Consider the following 20,065-nt stretch of genomic DNA (forward strand, 5'->3'; position numbering starts at 1 on the left):
AGAGCTCTCAGAGCCAGAGATATGTCTCTGATAAATGATCATCACTTTGCACCCAAAGAGCCGTCTGCTTCAGTTCTCACCGTACAAGTCTGTTGGAAAAAAAAACCTTTAACAATAAAACAGCATCCCAAGTTTTGACTGACCTAAAACAGGAGCTCAAGAAGGGCTCTGCAAAAAGAGAACCTCTAGAAATGAGATGAGCTCACATTGGGAGGTTTTTCCGATTATTTGAGGCTGTTACGAAAATGTTCATCTTTATGAAAGCTTTTTTATGAAGGTTTAAACATTGTACAGCTATCTAAAACTTTTTAGTTTTACAGTTAAGCCTCACTCTCCTGATACTCTTCATATTAGTCCTGCAGGCTGAGGATATATTCATAATTCTGTTGAGAATACATTTAAGTGTTGAAAAGGAAAAGGGTTGAGAAAGACAAGCAGCTGCATATGGGAAACCTAGAGTGCTCTGGTTTATTTGTTTCTGTTTTTTTCTTTAAACATAGTTTATTGATCTAAATCATGGTATAGATGCACACACAAGCACAAACAGCACTTTTTGCACAGAAACATGCACTGATTAAGTGCTGCACTCTCAGTGCACACGTAAGCAATTGTGGGTTTAGCATCTTGCTCAAGGGCACTCAACAGTGCTCAGGAATTTAAGCCAACACCTCCGCAGCTATCAACACAATTCCCAATCTTGGTTCCCACCTGGGCTTAAACCAGCCACCCTCCGATCACTAAACCAAGTCCCAGGGACTTAGCTACTGCCGCCCCTGAGCTACTGCTGCCGTTTATGTGGGATGTAGAGTCGTGTGTCATCAGCATATAAAGGAAATTTTAAACGATCAGAAACACAAGAACATAAAAGCCAATGTCTGTGAGAGAATCATTTAAGGGTCTGATTTTAAGTCTTAATAAAGACACCGCTAACCTGTTTGATTTTTGTATTGTCTTAAAATGGTTGATAACTTGAAGTTTCAGTTATTTTGGCTCTGTTCTAAGAAGTTAAACTTCTCGTTGTGTGTTGACCTGTTGACCAACAGTTTCTCTTGAAGCAGAGCTGTGTGGTCATCAGTGGGTTAATGCCGTGAGAAAGGAAATAAAGTGATGAAAGTCTGTGAGCCTGCCCTGAGGCTGGAAGGTGAGAAAAGATGATGATGAGTTAATTTTACCCTCAGGTTCAAAGAAAAAGGAAACTGCACCGTTTGCTTCTCATCAGACCTCTGAGGACTCATCAGACCCAGGATGGCTCTGCTGAAGTTTGTCATCTTCACTTTAACTCTGCTGGTTCAAGGTAAACTCTTTCACTCTTTACATGTTGGTCTGATATCAATCAAGTGAAATAACCAATATTACTCTCATATATTTATATTACTCTGATATAAAAGCTTGTTGGGAAACTGATCTCCTGCTGTGATGACCTCTCTGGTCTTAAATAGTTGGTCATCAGTTGTGTTACAAAATATAACCTGATCTTTTTGTGGGAACCTGGTTACGGTTAGGAACAAAGAACTTTTTACTTTACATTTACTTTCATTTTACAGCATTATCTTGAAAAAAAAGTCACGACTTATGAACATAATCATGCTCTAAAATTGGGGTGATGGGATAATTTCTAAGAACATGCCTCATCTAATAATAATAATCCAAAACATCATTTAGTTTAGTCAACTTCTCATCAGACATTTTGTCCATCATTATAGCTCAGTGATTCTTCAGCTTTTAAATTTGGTGATATCTAACATAAAGAAAGATGAATTAACTGTTACACCAGCTGTGTGTTGATGTCTGACAGTTCTCCTCTCTACTCCAGGGGGCAGCAGTCAAGAAAGTATCGATGTCTTCTATCATCCTGGGCAGGATGCCACTCTGCCATGTGAAGGTCCATCAACCTCTCAACCTCAGGACTGCCCTAGGATTTCATGGCTCCATTGCAGGAATTCATCAAAGACAATTCGAGAGGTCAAGGAAGGAAACATCATGTCACAGTCAGGGCGAGGTGCCCGACTGACACTAAACCCTGACTGCTCATTGGTCATAAGAAGCATCACAGTTGAGGACGTTGGTCTCTACGCGTGTCGGAGGGGTAAAGATGATTCCTACGATGTCAATGTGTATCTGAATATACTGAGAGGTAAGTTTCATGCTTACATCCATGCAGCTTTTGATGCGTCTGAGCTGCAGACTGATGCTTCTCTGTATGAAAACATTATGTCATGTGTTGGACACAGGCCCATTCAGCTGTTTGTGACTGTTCTTAAGTTAATATTAAAAACCTTCCTCCTAAACTACCTGTATTACAAGGCTTCAAGACAGCAGGAACTTTCCCCAGGAACCAGGGTCTAAGTTGAGTACTGGAATAACAGATCTAACAGATCTAAGGGCTCACTCTAAATTTTTATTGTTTTCCTTCAGTTCGTTTGGATCCAGCTGTGTCTGAAGGGAGGACAGATGGGGAAGTCAAGTTGGAGTGCACTCTGTTCAGATACGAAGGTCTCCCAGGTTGTAGATTTAACGGCCTCCGCTGGCTGGATGATTCAGGCTTCGAGCTTACGGAAGGCGTCCAGAAGTTCTCCAGAGGCGCTGACTGTCTCTCTGATCTGACTGTGAAGCTTGAGAACGGGAGCAGCAGGAGATTCATCTGTCAGTTTGTTAACAGAGCTAATAAAGTGGAGATACAGGCAGAACTTACAGCTGGACTTAAAGGTATGACTTTACGACATTATTCTAGTTTCAAGCTAGTTTTTGAGCAAATTTTCTTGGTCCATTGGCAGATTTTTTTTTTTTACTTGTTAAAAGCCATTTAGACCTAATTTTTGTCTTTAAAAGACTTAAAACAGTACATTTTCCTGGACTGATTAGTTGAATGTGGCTCATATCAAGTATGACACAACAGTTTTTACTTGAAATAAGAGAAAAACACTTGATAAGATTTTAGTGTTTTGCAGTGGGGTTGCAGCTCGTCTTTTGTCTTATGGGGTTACATGAGCTTTTTGTTGATGATGTGATGGCCACAAGGACAGACGTGTTAGCTCCACCACAGCTCATTTTAACTAAGTCCATGTTTCATTGTCAGAAAACATCTCTGAACACTGATCAGATCTTTGGGTGTTCAGGCTCTAAAAGAGAGAAAAATACAACTCGGCTAAAAAACTGAGTGTCTCAGAGAGATGATGTGCTGTTTCCTGTGGACAGGAGAGGGCCCCCTTTCATGAGCTCACAGAGGAAAAGGAGACTTCACATGCAGAAAGGGGGGCGGGAGAGGACTCTGTGTTGGCAGCAGAGATCAGATACCCTGGATGATGTAGTTTGTTTGAGTTTCTGAACGGTGGGGATAAAACTCTCTTATATCGTTCTCCATATTTTCATACAGCTGTGAACTCGCAGCTCAACTCCATCATTGTCAGAGAGGGAGAGAACGTCACTCTGCCGTCAGGATTCGGAATAACTGATCAGTCCACATGTGATGGTGTAGACTGGCTCAAAGGTTCAACAGATCCAAAGAATGTGGTCCATCGTGGGCAGGTTAAATCAGAGAGAGTGACTCTGACAACAAACTGCTCTCTGGTTTTAAAGACGGTCTCATCTCAAGATGCTGCTATCTATCACTTCCAGCTGGTCGACTCAGGACAGGACATCCAGTTTTATCTGTCTGTTCTCCAGAGTGAGTACACGTCTTCATGTCCTCTGGTTTTTGAGAACACACCTGGAAAATCCCAAACATTCATTTCATCTGTGTTTTTTTTTTCTTCCCAGTGTCTTACCGTGAAGAACAAGGGGTAGTCACTCTGACCTGCTCTGCGCCTGCCCATCACTCATACAGACACATGGTGAAGTGGGTCTATGAGGGTGCAGGTAAACCAGGTACTGGGGTAACAGAAAAGGCACCACACTCAAACTCAGTCAGCTTCCCCACAGCGTCTGTCAAACCGAGCTCAGCGTATCTGGACCTGTACAAGTGTGAAGTGACAGACGGTTACACACGTGTGAAGCGTCTGTTTGGATTCAGGTCTCAGCCCACCATCCAGGAACCAGGTGAGATAACTTGTTCATCTGTTTATCAGCCTGTTGGCACAAAGGTTTGATCTGGATCAGAAACAATCAGGGTGATCATTTTCCATGTTTATTTGCTTTTAAAACTACAGTAAACCACCCTGACGACCTGATCCAGCCAGATGCGTTCATCATTTCTTTTCGACAACTCATTTTCAGACTGTCTTATTCCAGTCGTATTTCTACAGATTAAAATAGCACGCCCACAGAAATCCTAACAGCGCTCCTTTTTTTATCTTCTTTAAATCTGAATTATTTTTTCCGGGTGATGACAAAAACAGAACACCAACAGCCATGAAACGGACAACCAGCACAGAGAGAGGCGGTCTAACAAAGACTACGTCAGTCTGGACCACTCTGAAGGGTATCTCAGCAGGAAACAGGCTGACATGGTTCTGTTTTTGGTCTCTGTCAGAGGTTGTAGTGCCCAGACTAAAGCTAAAACATCTCTCTGATTCAGATTGGTGGTTTGTCATTATTGCTGCTGGAGTCTCAGTGGTGGTCATGTTCATGATCATGTTCAGTGTGGGCTATTATTTCTGAAAAACTTGTCTCTTCTAAAAAATCTGAAATATGATTGACACAACAGAGATAATAAAGTGGAGATAGAGGCAAAATACAGAGCTGGGTTTAAAGGTACGACTTTGTCCTTATATCACAGACTCTATGAAATACATGAACCCTGATAAAGATCAGTCCTCTGATCACAGGTCCTGGACCAGCTCTGACTCCTGCTCCTGACCCGACCTTCATCACTGTGAGTGTGCTGAAGGTGATGTTGGTGATTGTTGTCACGTCAGCTGTTCTGATCAAACACAGGAGGAGAGGAGCCAAAGTGACAGAGGGTCAGTTCTGGTTTGAAGCCAGAGAGCTAATGAGCTCATATATAACAAACTGTCTGTGCTAACCTTTATATGCTATGCTAAGCTGTGCTATGCTATCAAGTGATCTTCTGTTTTGAATATGCTTTACTGTGCTTGTGATTTTCTTTTTATGTTGTTCTAGATCATCATATGATAAACTAAGATATGAAACATGAGTAAAAGTCATGGTATGCTATCTTATAGTATTCACTGTTATGCTATGCTATCATTTTGCTCAACATGCTATGCTAAGCAGTGATATAACACACCATGCTTCAACCCTCAGTGGTAAGCTAGGTTACACCATGCTTTGAAATGCTAAGCTGTGTTTTATTGTGACACATTGTGAGATATATCAGATGATGGCCTACGACTTTAACAGGAGTTTTGCATTTATAATTATGTTCCTGTTTTTCTATGAAGTCATGGTATAAATTTGACCCCATGAGAACCACAAAAATAAAAAAATGTACTGATCACCTGAATCATGTCAAATGTCTTTTACGGTTACTCAGAGAGAAGAAGAAGAAGAAGAGGAAGAGGAGGAGAAGAAGACTTGTCAGTGAAGATGGAGACAGATGATGATCCTAGCAGCCTCTACGTTAACGTCAGCCCTGAATAAAGCAGGAGATTGAACCTTTCACAGCTTGCTCACAGACTGTCTTCCTCCTGTCACAGAGCACACAGCTCATTGTGTCTTACTGTTTGTATTCCCAGCTGCTTGTCTTGGGTCACAGAGGTTACTCTACTATGCAGACGATATTCAGATGGGTTTCAGGGTCATGTGTCCCATGTGGTTACTTGAAGAAATGACTACAGGAAGGATTTAATGTCCCTCCATGTCTTTTAAATCATGTTATGCAGAGCCTCAGGAAGCTTCACACTGCCTCACAGCTGTAAAACCAGGGGAAGCAAAAGCACACACTCTGTTTCAGGATTCATTTGTTCATTATATGCTGCATTTTAATAAATAAGCTTAATTCAACGTATTTGTGATTATTTGCCTTTAGTTGTACCCTGTTTGACTATAACTCTGTTAGAGTCCAAATGATCAACACTTTGCACCCAAAGAGCCGTCTGCTTCTGTTCTCTCGACCTCATGTGGTCTTCTATGTTTACTCCTCATACATTGTTTCCACGTCATGGTACACTCCGGTTTTAAGGTAAAGTCATATCTATACATTACCCTGTCAGTTCCAGCCTTAGACCACAGTTTGAGCTTGTTTCACCATAAAGATCACTTCAACTGTTGGACACAGGAGCAGTGAGAGGATCAGTTACCGTTGCTGGAAGATTAGCAGCTAAAGACCTCAGCGCTAACTGATCAACTGCATAAAACTCTGAGCTCACTTTAATCCAAAGGTGCTCTACTGGATTGAGATCTGGGGACTGTGGAGGACATTTGAGTACAGTGAACTCATTGTCATGTTGAAGAAACCAGTCTGAGATGATTCCAGCTTTATGACATGGAGCGTTATCCTGCTGGAAGTAGCCATCAGACGATGGGTACACTGTGCTCATAAAGGGATGGACATGGTCAGCAACAATACTCAGGTAGGCTGTGGACTTTAAACCATGCTCAGTTAGTACAAAGGGGTCCAAAGTGAGCCAAGAAAATATCCCCCACACCATTACACCAGCAGCAGCAGCCTGAACCGTTGATACAAGGCAGGATGGATCCATGCTTTCATGTTGTTGAGGCCAAATTCTGACCCTACCATCTGAATGTGGAGCAGAAATCCAGACTCATCAGACCAGGCAACGTTTTTCCAATCTTCTATTGTCCAGTTTTGGTGTTGCTGTGTGAATTGTAGCCTCAGTTTCCTGTTCTTAGCTGACAGGAGGGTCACCTGGTGTGGTCTTCTACTGCTGTAGCCCATCTGCCTCAAGGTTGGACGTGTTGTGTGTTCAGAGATGCTCTTCTGCAGACCTCGGTTGTAACCAGTGGTTATTTGAGTTACTGTTGCCTTTCTATCAGCTCAAACCAGTCTGTCCATTCTCCTCTGACCTCTGGCATCAACAAGGCATTTTGGCCCACAGAACTGCTGCTCACTGAATATTTTCTCTTTTTGGGACCATTCTCTGTAAACCCTGGAGATGGTTGTGGGTCAAAATCCCAGTAGATCAGCAGTTTCTGAAATACTCAGACCAAAAACCATGCCACGTTCAGAGTCTCTTAAATCACCTTTCTTCCCCATTCTGATGCTCTGTTTGAACAGCAGCAGATCGTCTTGACCATGTCTACATGCCTAAATGCATTGAGTTGCTGCCATGTGATTGGCTGATTAGAAATTTGCATTAACGAGCAGTTGGACAGGTGTGCCTAATAAAGTGGCTGGTGAGTGTACACAAATATGCAAAATGTACAGAAATAAACCAGTTGAAGGCGGTGGAAAGTGCAGAAAGATATTAAAATTGAGGAAAGTATGGATGTAATACATGTAAACAAGCATGATTCAGTGAACCAGCTTTGGGTGCAGACTAATTTTATCTTAACATCACTTCCTGTTTGCTGCTTCAGCTCCCCTATGACCCCTCCCCTTTATTTAAATATGGTTGAATAAGGAAACCATCAATGCGTGTCAACAATCTAATGACACAAGTGTGTGTGTGTGTGTGTGTGTGTGTGTGTGTGTGTGTGTGTGTGTGTGTGTGTGTGTGTGTGTGTGTGTGTGTGTGTGTGTGTGTTGAATCAGGGTTATCACAGGAACAGAAAGAGGATCTGAAGTCTCTTAGGGTCTCATTGAATTGATGATTGAGACTTTCACTGCTGAAGCCACGAACACTCATGAAGCTCTTAATTCAGCAGGTTTGAACGATGTCTGCCATTGGGATGACTAAATGATCAAAGCCTGAGGAAATACTGGAACTGAAGTCACATAGAAAATCTAACACACACCCCATCATGAGTTTAGTAACAGGGCAGGAACAGAGAGAGAGAGACAGAGAGACAGAAGCCACAAAGAGGAAGTGACTCTTCCACTGATGCAGGAAGAAGAATTTTTGTCTATTTCTTCACTTCAAGCCACAGAACAACAGAACAATAGAACCACATAACCAGAGAGAGGTAGGATGGAAAACATCAGGGGGGTCAGACTGTCTCTCTGCCTCATGGTCCTGCTTCAGCTCACAGGTAAGAACACCTCCAGACACTTGCCGACTTTCACACACATCCTTTTAGAGTTTAAGCTCACACACACTCACAAACTTTGCTTCTGACCGAGGAAAATGTTCTCCATAAAGGGGCGACACAGGGAGCTGGTCTTTTAACTTATTATGGGGTTACATGAGCTTTTTGTTGATGGTGTGATAGCCACAGGGACAGATTGTCAGCTCCACCCCAGCTCATTTGACGAAGTCCATGTTTCATTGACAGAAAACATCTCTGAGCACTGATCAGGTCTTTGGGTGTTCAGGCTCCAAAAGAGGGAAAAATACATCTTGACTAAAAAACTGAGCGTCTCAGAGAGATGATGTGCTGTTTCCTGTGGACAGGAGAGGGCCCCCTTCATGAGCTCACAGAGAAAAAGGAGACTTCACATGCAGAAAGGGGGGCGGGAGAGGACTCTGTGTTAGCAGCAGAGATCAGATAGTGGGTGATGTAGCTTGTTTGAGTTTCTGAATGGTTGGGATAAAACTCTCTTACACAGTGACGACTGCTGGTCAGTCAAGGAGGGGAAGCTCATTTTTTTCCGGCCTACATCATAAATTTGTTTATTTTTTTTTTATAGTAAATTCTACCCTCCGTCCCTTTTCAAGAAAGTGATCTATGACCCTGTCGTACCAGCCAGGTGTTTTTTCCAGGGATTTTACCAGTGTTCTCTCAACGCTCGTTGTTTTTAAGAAAGATAAACTTGCTGGGGATTGATAAAGCCTCCTGAGAAGATGCTCCGGTGGAGGATTATACTTCAAGATCGCTGACTGGCTCATTTCACTGTCAACCAAAAAGGGATTTGGCCTCAGACAGATCATCCAATCATCATGCAGAAGCCCAGCGTCCAGGCCAGCCCACTGCCTCATAGACTCCCAGAGACGCTGAGCGTCCGATGGGCGGGACAAAGCCGCCCAGCGTTTATCCAATCACCGTCCATTTTCACAGCGGAACAACCCACTCTATGCTTCCCCGCTGAAGTCAAAAGACGCTCAGCGTCCTTCTGTGTTAAAGCACTGAGACGCTGCGGGGATGAATGAGAGGGAGGTCGAGCCAGTTACCTGTGATAGGTAGCTGATTCTGAACAAAAGATGAAGGAATTGTAGCGCATATTTTGTCAATGAAATGTACACACAGAAGTACATATCACCACTTTTTTGGGGGACATTTTAGGGGAAGCTGAGCTTCCCTTGTAGTCTTAGAGCAATCACCACTGCTCTTACATCACTCTCCATGTTTTCATACAGCAGTGAACTCGCAGCTCAACTCCATCATCGCCAGAGAGGGAGAGGACGTCACTCTGCCTTCAGGATTCGGAATGACGGATCAGTCTACATGTGATGGTGTAGACTGGCTCAAAGGTTCAACAGATCCAAAGAACATGGTCCATCGTGGGCAAGTTAACTCAGAGAGAGTGACTCTGACAACAAACTGCTCTCTGGTTATAGAGACGATCACATCTTGGGATGCTGATATCTATCACTTCCAGCTGATCGATTCAGGACAGGACCTCCAGTTTTATCTGTCTGTTCTCAAGTGTGAGTACACGATTTCAAGCCCTCTGGTTTTTGAGAACATACCTGGAAAACCCCAAACATTTATTTCATCTGTGTTTTTCCTTCCAGTGTCTTACCGTGAAGAACAAGAGGTAGTCATTCTGTCCTGCTCTGCGCCTGCCCATCACCCACACAGACACAAGGTGAAGTGGGTCTATGAGGGTGCAGGTAAACCAGGTACTGGGGTAACAGGAGAGGCACCACACTCAAACACAATCAGCTTCCCCAGAGAATCTGTCAAACCGAGCTCAGCGTATCTGGACCTGTACAAGTGTGAAGTGACAGACGGTTACACAGGTGTGAAGCGTCTGTTTGGATTCAGGCCTCAGCCCACCATCCAGGAACCAGGTGAGACAACCTGTTCATCTGTTAATCAGCCTGTAGGCACAAAGGTTTCATCTGGATCAGAAACAATCAGGGTGATCATTTTCCATGTTTATTTGCTTTTAAAACTACAGTAAACCACCCTGACGACCTGATCCAGCCAGATGTGTTCATCATTTCTTTTCAACAACTCATTTTCAGACTGTCTTAATCTAATCATATTTCCCGGAAATCCTAACAGCGCTCCTTTTTTATCTTCTTTAAATCTGAATTTCTTTTTTTTTCTTCCAGGTGATGATGAAAACAGAACACCAACAACAGAAACAACCATGAAACCGACAACCACCACAGAGAGAGGCGGCCTAACAAAGACCAACTCAACTCTGAAGGGTATCTCCGCAGCAAACAGACACACATGGGTCTGTTTTCGGTCTTTGTCAGTGGTTGTAGCGCCCAGACTAAAGCTAACACATCTCTCTGGTTCAGATTGGTGGTTCGTCTTTGTCGCTGCTGGAGTCTCAGTGGTGGTCATAATAATCATTGTGCTGATCATCAGGTGGAGGAGGTCAACAGGTGAGAACACTAACACCTGAAAATATCATCATGAGAAGTTTAAAAAGACACATCTGCTGCAGGAGGTTAACCTGACTGTTTCTTTACAGGGAGGAAAACAAAGAGTACAGACAGCACGGTGAGTTTATCCTCATGTTTCTGCTTTAGTTGACAAAAACTGCTGTTGGGAAAGATCCAGAGAGAGAAGAAAAATATGGTCAATCAATATGACGATCTACAAAAATCTGCATTAGGAGAAAAGTTCTGCAAATGTAGAAAACAATACATCTTTAGATGGAAACCCACTGCATGCAAGAAAACATGCTGTAAAAAGCTGAAACACCTGCTGGAAAACCCAAAATGCTGCAAATACACAAAAGCTATAAAGCACACATGAAATCATAAAACACCAGCAGGAGAAAAGGTAGATTCAGACTGAGGCTTTAAACCTGAAGAGCTCCAGGCCTGTAGGGGGCACTGGGTGTTAACTGGACAGAGAAGAAGTCAATGAATTTCTGGAAATGGTTCAAAAGGGGAACTCAGACGAGGAAACGTGGACTTTGACTAAATTCTTACATAGTTACTGTTATTATTGGTTCTGATTTTTTGTTCTGTTTGTTCAGGAACTGAGTCTGAACCCCACAGCGCCCCCTCAGGTTGCTCCAGAAACCAATCCTGATATGGTGAGACCAAACCCAGCTCATACTCTCTCTTTAAATGTGAAACACAAAGACTCCCCCATTTAGAGTCAAGAGAGGAGAAAAGAGGTATAAGGAAAGAAACACAGGAAGTCAGGGATGACGAACATAAACCCAAACTGTCTTCACTGTTCAACAGGATCCTGAAACTGAAGTTTCCTATGCTGCTGTGAGCTACACCAAGAGGAAGGGCGGCGTTAAAGCTCAGGTAAGCTCTCAGGTGAAATCAGGTTAAAGTAGACACAGGTATAGTTTCTCTGCTTTAGGCTTTGAAAGAATAGTTTGTTTTCTCAGTGTAGAAACAGATTAAGTCAACACCACCACCCACGTTATTCAGCTCAACAAACTCCAGCATTAACACCTGAGTCAGTTTTACCCCACCTTTTTACTCTACCAATTCTGACTTGTGACCATAAATTTGGACATTATTTTTAAAGAAGTTTTGTGCTATTTTTAAAGAAAAAAGAAAAAAACTTTGTCTAATTATTACCTAAGTGTGATGAAATTAACAGACCTCTAAAGTTAAGTGTTACCAAGATCTGTTTATTTGAGCATCAACCTCAGGGTGACACAAAGTTTCCTTTCCCCTCCAAGCAGCAATCAGATGATGGGGTCAGGTCTCTGTGATGAAGTGAATTTTGATATTATTTTTGTCTCTATTTGAGGATTTTCTGCACCAAATGTGTCAGATAATTCAGGAAAAACAGGCTAATACAACTGTGGGTTTGTTATCGAGCTCACACAGAGTTTATTAAAGAGATAACTGAAACATGTGGACCACGTGTGTCACGATGAGAGGAAAAATCACAAAAGCAAGGATTATATTCCAGACGTCAGATGCCCAAATTTCTTGCAAAGAGTTTAAAGTATCTGTGATAAAAAGAAATGTATGAAATGAGAATAAACTCTTCAATCGGGTTAGATCTGTAGGATCTGTATCAGGGCTCAGGGGAACGTCTGTTAGAAACTTGGAGCTGACATTAATAATCTGGTCTGTGTTAATCCCACTGTTTATGTTTCTGTGTTCAGAATACACCCGATGACTCTGATTCAGTGATGTACAGCACGCTCAAAGCCTCCTCTCCTTCTGCTGCTGCTGATCCAAGCTCCATCTACGCCACTGTCAGAAAAACCACACACACAACAGAGTCCAGCTCCTGAGAGCCCACTTACAGAGTCAGGATGGTCTCTGCTGGATGAGTGCAGCTTCAACATGAACCAGAGAAACTCTTATACCTACAGAGTCTGAATGAAACAGACACTTAATAATCTGCTGTTATTCAGACACACTTGAGGCCTGTACTATGAAGCGAGGTAACTTCAGGCTTCACCCTGGGTTTTATCTCCTTTCACTTCTAACCAAGATAAATCACCACGGTAACTTGTGCAGAACAGCTAACCTGCTCTAGAGCAGGTTGAGTTCTGGAGGGAGTATAAAAGCACCACCTCCTGACCAATCACCTTGCTTAGAAAATGGTCTGCCCATTCTTGGAGGATCCATATGCACAGATACATATTTTCACTGGACGGACTATGCTGCATTTGTCAACTGATGGAGCCATATGTTACAAATGTAATTGATCCAAAATAAAATGGAAAAGAATAGAATAGAACAGCCCTGAGGGGAAATTCAGGAGTCACAGCAGCAAGCAAGAAAAAAAAAGGAAGAAAGTGTATAAAAACTGTAAAAAGGTCCATAAGAAAACAGATGATGACAGCTTGTCCATCATTCTCCAGTTCAGCCAGCCTCCACCTCCACAGGGTCCAGGACTGAGCTTCTTCAGCAGTCTGTTCAGTCTCTGTCTCCTGTATCCTGTCTGCTCACAGCAGGTGAAGTTCTTCCAATGTGGTGCTGGTGTCTGGTGCTAGCCATGTTATCCATGTGCCATGTTACTGGGTTAGCATGGCTAGCTTGTCCATCTTATTGGAGATAGATCTTAATAACGATGGATGGAAGGACAGGTCGATGTCATCACCTCTTTGCAAACACCTCAGTACCAGCACATCATCCTCACCTCTTTTTGACCTTGTGGGAAACATCTGGCCTTGCACCAGTTAGCAGTGACATGCTACAGGCTGCTAAAAACTGATTTCTCATGTAAACATGTGGCCATGTTTACATGTAAGATCTCCAGACAGACACAGGAGCAAAAATAGTAAAAATATCACTGAAGACAAAACCAGTTTGGTGTCGATGACCAACAAATGAACCATACAAAGTAATGACCCTCTCCAAATACAAAGATGACAAAAAAGAGACAAATTTTAGCTTAATAATAATGGCCACTCGTGGCATAACTGAATGGAACACACAACTACTCGTGCCATCACAGTAAAAAATTAACATTGCAACACAAAATGTGGTCGCATGAGGGGCTGAGCCTCAAAAAGACTCAATGGAAAATACAAACCACAAGAGGGTCGCTGAGGAAGAGCTCTTCCCCAAACCTCTGTGTCATAATAGAGTAAAACTGAATGATCAGAGATAAAGTAGGCAGCTTCGCAGGGTTACTCCATGTTTTCCATTGGCCAGACACTGCAAACAACAAGAAGAAGAAGACTGAAAACCCTGGGTTTACTTACTTACTTAGCTGATATCCAGCTTCATAGTACCACTTATCAGGACTGCAAATGTCTCGTTAAGTCAACCCAAGTAATGGAGAAAAATCCTGGATGTGTTATTCTCGCTCCTAGTGCAGGCCCCAGAAGAAACTGAGCCCAGAAAGACTCAGCTCTCTGCTGAGATAAAGGTCACAGGTTCAGGGTTAAAGGTCAAATGTGAATGTTTTTACTCAATGTTTACATATTGCATTGCTGTGCTTATTTAAAGAGTGTGTATTCTGTGCTGAACTGAAAGTCACAATGCTTGATGATCCAAATGAGCCTGTGCAAAGACCTTCTCCAAACATACTGTGATGATGAAGTCATAACATAAGGATCTTTATGACACATTGGAAGGGTGAGGGTCTCAAACATCAAGGTCTGCTTTTAGCTCCACCCCTTTACAGAGGGAAGGGGGTTGGTGGAGTAGGGAGCCTTAAAGAAACAGCAGCTAAAACAAAGTGTTGAAAATGTTATAGACACAGGCTGCAATTAGGGTTTTCAAAAACATGAGAAAGAGGAAAAAAGACTTTCTAGATGGATTGGAGCTCAGGGAAAAATGTCTTTACTGTATTTATACCAGCTTGGAGTTTTGTTTTGTTTTTATTTTTTGTTTTTAATGTTAACTGTTATTGAACAGGTGTTTTTCTGTTTCTTCTGCAAAGTACAGACTGTGAGAGGTTAGGATGAATAAACTTTTTATGAAGTCTAGCCTCCTGTTGCTTTCTTTCTGTGTTTCTGTGTGATATTCACTAGGGTAAATATTCATCTCAGCTCACCAAAGAGGACAGGGAGAAGAAAAACTGAGGTTTGATACAAGTTGAATGTCACATTGTTGATGTTAGTATGTCTTTCCCCAGTTTCATATTTTGTGAGTGCAGTAACTCTAGCATCATGCGACTCTTTGTATCCGAGTGCATGTTCATGGAGTCATGGGTCAGAGCCTGATATGGGGTCTATTTGTCTGTTTGCAGCTGAATCAACAAGTAATCACACCAGCAGGGGGAGCCAAAGCTGGTAACATATGATGCTGAGTGTTATGTGTGCTGTATTTTGATTTATACATGCAGGTGGGTAGCCGTAGCTCTTTCTCGCCTCCTGTCTCCAATGAGTCATCAAGATGTTGAGTTTAAGATACGACAACCATTAAAAATATACCGAAACATCAAAATGTAAACAGTTTGACAATAAGAAATATTTTGGACAGAAATCTATCACATGGCACATTTCAAAGCACAGAAACACCTCCAACTAGCATGACTCTGAGTTTTATTGTCAGACTAACAAATAAATAAACAATTTAACTTGAATCAATGAGGGTCAAATCAAAACAGATAAATACAACAAGACACAGAAAAATGCTACAACACTTAAGGAAACAACAGCATACCTCATCACAAACTGTAATTACAAAGATGAAACAAACTCAGAAGTAACAGTTCATTTCTTTTGTCTTTATTTAAAGCCAAAAGCACCAGAAAAAAAAATTGAGAAAAGTGAATAAATTGATGCTAAAAAGAAGGTTATAATTGTATTTTGTTGCATTCAGCTTTCTAAAAAAGGTATCCAACAATACAGACTACATTTAAAAACAGAAAGAACACGGTACAGACTACATTCGTGAGTAGTGTATGTATGTTTAAAAACAGCCACGAGTAAGAGCTCCCTCTATTGGGCTTCAGAAAAATTGCAGCTTTTGTTTCTTTGGGTCTTTCCGGTCTTCAACAGTGGTAATTACTGGACCATTTAAGGCCCAGCCCTCAATTTCCAGCTGCAGTTGCATTCCCCCTGCTGGACACCTGAGTGAATGCACATTGGTAATGAGCACAGACATATGCAAACACAGGCATAGACATGGATACAAACATTGCACATAAAAAGGTGCAAACATAGGCATAGATATGGGTGCAAACATGGTGAATAAAGGTGTAATCATTAGTTTGAACATGTGTCCAAATATAGGTGCTGATATGGATGCAAACATCAGAAACAACATATGTTTAACAGGAGCAAACATGAACCTGAATGGATGGGAACATTGGTGAAAACATGGGCAGAAACTTGGAGATAAAACATGATTGCAAATTTTGGATAAAACCATAGGGGCAAACTCTGGTGCATGTACATTCCTTATACTCACAAAAGAAATTCAGAAGGAAGGGGGGCTGATGTTAAAGAAGGATGAAGGTCACCCGAGGGAAGTCACACTTACCTCACAGGAAGTTGATGTTCTGCGTCTCCAGAGGAAGAATTCAGTCATCTTATGTGAGCGCTCCTCAGATCAGAGACAGAGATGGAACACCCCACAAAGAACGACATGTCTTTGTTCATGTTTTTGCTGCTTCTATTTCCAGGTAGGATTACACAAAACACACAAAACAAGTCGCAACTGTGAGAGAAACAAAAAGATAGAGAAGCTTGCATAGAGTATTTTGTAATCAGTGTATTTTTACAGTCATTCTCATTACATAAGAATCTAAAGGCAGAATAACTTCTTTAATTTTCATCGCCAGCAGCAGCAGCAGCAGCAGCAGCAGCAGCAGCAGCAGCAGCAGCAGCAGCAGCAGCAGCAGAGAGTGGACAAGGCGTCCCCTCCTTCACTGTCAGAGTTGGAGATGAAGTCACTCTGCCTTGTAGAAACATGTCGAAGAATCAGCAGAGCTGTGGCAGCACCTCTTGGCTCTTGAGTCATCATCCTTATGAATCTGCGAAACAACTGCTGACCCATAGGAGGAGGAGGAAGAGCGGGGAAAAACTGAACAGACTGAACATCAGTGCTGACTGCTCTCTGGTCATTAAAACTGTGAAACGTGGGGACTTTGGTCGATACTCCTGCAGGCTGTCTAAGCCTGGAGATTTACTCGGTGAAGATGCTCATGTTGACCTGTCTGTTACTGACTGTAAGTAGTTTCTTCTCAGTTCAGCTCATACAGGTTTGGACAAACACTTAAAGTTCATGTTCCTCCTGTTCCTTCTTTCAGTGTCCTCAGTCCGCTCTCATGATGCCGTCATACTTTACTGCACTGTGCTCAGGTATGGAGAGTGCTGGCACTCAGTGCGGTGGTTCTATCAAGGTAACATGGATGACGTGAAGACATCACCTGGTACCTGTTCAGACAGAGTGTCATTTAAAACTCTGCAGCCTCAACAGAAGTTTGAGGAGTTGTTTTGTCACGTGACGGATCTGAAGAGTGGGCAAAGTCTGCAGATTAAAGTCAGCGACATCAGATCAGGTTCCATCAGAGGATTTAATCCCAATGAGATCATATCATTTTATCATGGACTCTCTGCAGAGTTTGAATTTGTCTGGTTTTATTCCATTTGTGTTGTTTTAATTTTAATTTAAAGGAAGCACATCAGCAGAGACAAATCAGACATCATCAGAAGAGGACGGCACTCAGGCAGAGACACATATCAACCAAGGTACACACTCCAGTTATTTCTCCAGCTGTCACACACTCTTTTGCTTTATCTCTCTCTGTCAGATTTATCAGCATTTGCTCGCAACCCATGACACAGCCTTCTTTTTTTTCACTCATGTTCCCACATGTTTGCATCTACCTCTGTACCGGTGACTGCATCTGTAAATGCACCTGTGTCAGTAACTGTAATTGCACCCATGCTTGCACCCACGTTGACATCCATGTCTACAATTAGGGATGTCCCGATCAGGTATTTTTGCCCTGATACATCGCGCTCCCAGCTTAAAGCTGTTCTGCTCTACTTTACGGCATTCAACCAATAGTGTCACTATTGTGATGTCATGCCCTGCGTTGTTTTTGTGTGGGGTTGAGATAGTCTGACTCTGTACCACCACACAACAGCAGTTAGGAAATATTATAGAGCTGATACAAAAAAAAAAATAGAATTTATATGTATATGTATATGTATATGTATATGTATATGTATATGTATATGTATATGTATATGTATATGTATATATGTATATGTAAAACCAATCCTGATCGGGATGTAATATCCCATTCCAATCAAGTCTGGAACTACATGATGGGGCTAATTTCGATCACGTGATCTGATCTGGATATCCCTATCTCCTGTCTACAACCATGTTTGCACCAGTGTTTGTGCCTTTGGTTTTATCCAAAATTTGCACCCATGTTTCCATCCATTTTTAACTCCAAGTTTCTGCCCATGTTCGCATCCATTCAGGTGCATGTTTGCTCATGTTAAACATATGTTGTCTCTGATGTTTGCATCTATATCAGCACCTATATTTGACCCATGGTCTAACTCATGAGTACACTTTTATTCACCCTGTTGGTTCCCATATTTACGCCCATGTTCGCACCCTATGTGTGCACCCATGTTTGTGCCTATGTTTGCACCATAGACTGTATAAAACATGGTTGTAGCTGCCGTGTCTTTTCCTGAAATCGTGAAATGAAGTCAATCCATGGACACAGCCACATTCGCTACTTCGCCGGCTGTGAGTTTTTCTTTAGGCTACAGGGTGCCCACGGGTCACGTGACCTGGGCTGTGCCTCTGATTGGAAAATCAAACAATCTTAATAAGTTCTAAACCACTGAGATAGAAAAAAAATCACTCACCATACAGTGTGTGCCAATAGTTTTAGACCCAAACCGTTTTTTGAACCAGGCTATAAATATGCTTTTTAATGCTGTAAAAGTCTGTTTTTATGGCTGGGTGTGTACGTGACCTCCGGTCTTTCTGCAGCCAGCCTCAAGTGGATTCTCAACAAGCAGCAACTTTAAACACTTCTTCATAGGCTTCATTTTTGCTAACCGGATGTTGCCCGCTGGTTTGCACCCATGTTTACACCCATGTCTTCACCTATGTTTGCACCTGTGACTGCTTTGCCATGCACCTCTCTGTGCTCTGCCTGCGCACAGATGGTGCACCTGTAGTTAGTCTGAAGAGCTGAATTTGCACCATACTCTGAAGAAATAGTTTTCTCTTTGGTTTTAGAGTTTCTGCCGACTCCAGAGACAGACAGGTAGAAGTTTTGATCATATGGACTTCACAGCCCCAGCACCTTCTACCCTTTAAAATCCTTTCCTTTTCCAGGTGTGCTCAGGCTTGTGGTGGTGTCCGTTGGGTTGGCAGTGCTCATAATGACCGTGGTGACTGTAAACACATGGGTGAGAACTAAAGGTGAGCCCCTGTCAGGTGTTTTTGAGTCATTTTTAATGATCAGAAGAAAGTTTACTGTGGGAACCTCAGTGGACTTTTTGTGTCTCCACAGGGAACAAAGCTCAGACAGAAGACGCTGCTGTGAGTTTAAAATCAATAAAAAAGTTTATTTTGATGTTAGTACCACTTTATCGAGAGAAGAGTTCATAGAAAAATGTTTTTCTTCTCACAGGAGCAAAATGAGGATGATGAAGATGACAGTTCAGCTGTTTATGAAACCATTGAAGGTCACGTTGCTGCTGTCAGACTCAAGTGAGCAGCAACTTCATGCTCAGCATCAGTTCTGTGAAGATGGAAGAAAGAGAAGATACATTGGTGAAAATAAGCATCGAACACTTCAACTTTTTTCTCATCACATTTATTTCCAAAGATGCAATTCAAACAAAATTTCTACCAGACATTGGTATTAACTCAAATAATCCACACATAAAAAGAAAGCACAACGTTCAGATCCATAAATAATGATTATGTGGAACTAAGTACGATAACACAGGAAAAAAGTATTGAACACGCTAACTGAGACTCATCTAATACTTAGTGGAGAAGCCTTTGTTTGCAATGACAGCTTCCAGATGCTTCTTGTATGTTTTTACAAATGGCCCACACTGCTCAGGTGGGATTTTGGCCCATTCCTCTGCACAGATTGTCTTTATCACTTAAATATTCTTTGGTGCCCTCTGGTGGATTTAAGTCGGGTGATTGACTAGGCCATTCTAACAGATTGATTTAAAAAAAAAAAAAAAACATTTGAGAGTCAACTTTGCCGTGTGCTTTGGATTGTTGTCCTGCTGGAAGGTCCAGCCACGTCTCATCTCTATCATCCTGGTGGATGGCAGCAGATTCATATCAATAATTTCCCCATACATGGCTCCATTCATTGCTCCATCAATTATATGAAGTTTGCCAACACCATCAGATGAGAAATAACCACATGCCATGATGCTTCCACCTCCAAACTTCACTGTTGGTATAGTGTTTTTTGGCAGATGTGCAGTGTCATTTCTCCTCCAAACGTGGTATGTAGTATGGCAGCCCAAAAGTTCAATTTTGGTCTCATCTGACCAGACAACATTCTCCCAATATTCTACAAGCTT

The 20,065-nt window shown here is 42.1% G+C and overlaps 1 protein-coding gene and 1 long non-coding RNA gene across 2 annotated transcripts; both read left to right on the forward strand.

Moving 5' to 3' along the window:
* The first annotated feature begins 1,245 nt into the window (after positions 1-1,245).
* LOC141801624 (uncharacterized) lies at positions 1,246-12,358 on the forward strand. The gene is made up of 11 exons (XM_074684742.1): positions 1,246-1,294; positions 1,814-2,134; positions 2,416-2,706; positions 3,374-3,664; positions 3,757-4,035; positions 10,239-10,337; positions 10,434-10,520; positions 10,610-10,638; positions 11,123-11,182; positions 11,337-11,405; positions 12,227-12,358. Exons 1-11 carry the CDS (start codon positions 1,246-1,248, stop codon positions 12,356-12,358), a joined length of 1,707 nt encoding a protein of 568 aa, XP_074540843.1.
* Positions 12,359-16,864: 4,506 nt separating this feature from the next.
* LOC141802061 (uncharacterized) lies at positions 16,865-18,924 on the forward strand. Its single transcript, XR_012599453.1, has 3 exons — positions 16,865-17,031; positions 17,147-17,221; positions 18,846-18,924. It is a non-coding gene; the product is annotated as an uncharacterized LOC141802061 (long non-coding RNA).
* The last annotated feature ends 1,141 nt before the right edge of the window (positions 18,925-20,065 follow it).

The sequence above is a fragment of the Halichoeres trimaculatus genome, unplaced genomic scaffold (assembly GCF_033239565.1).
Source record: "Halichoeres trimaculatus isolate MK-OKI-2021-1 unplaced genomic scaffold, fHalTri1.1 fHalTri1_scaffold_13, whole genome shotgun sequence".
Lineage (NCBI taxonomy): Eukaryota > Metazoa > Chordata > Actinopteri > Labriformes > Labridae > Halichoeres > Halichoeres trimaculatus.

What these genes read in the sequence shown, in the direction of transcription:
- LOC141801624 (XM_074684742.1), top strand. Translation starts at nt 1,246, where the DNA reads ATGGCTCTGCTGAAGTTTGTCATCTTCACTTTAACTCTGCTGGTTCAA. An exon ending in GACCAACTCAACTCTGAAGG is followed by an intron (nt 10,338 to 10,433) that starts GTATCTCCGCAG and finishes TCTCTGGTTCAG; the next exon opens with ATTGGTGGTTCGTCTTTGTC. An exon ending in CAGGTGGAGGAGGTCAACAG is followed by an intron (nt 10,521 to 10,609) that starts GTGAGAACACTA and finishes GTTTCTTTACAG; the next exon opens with GGAGGAAAACAAAGAGTACA.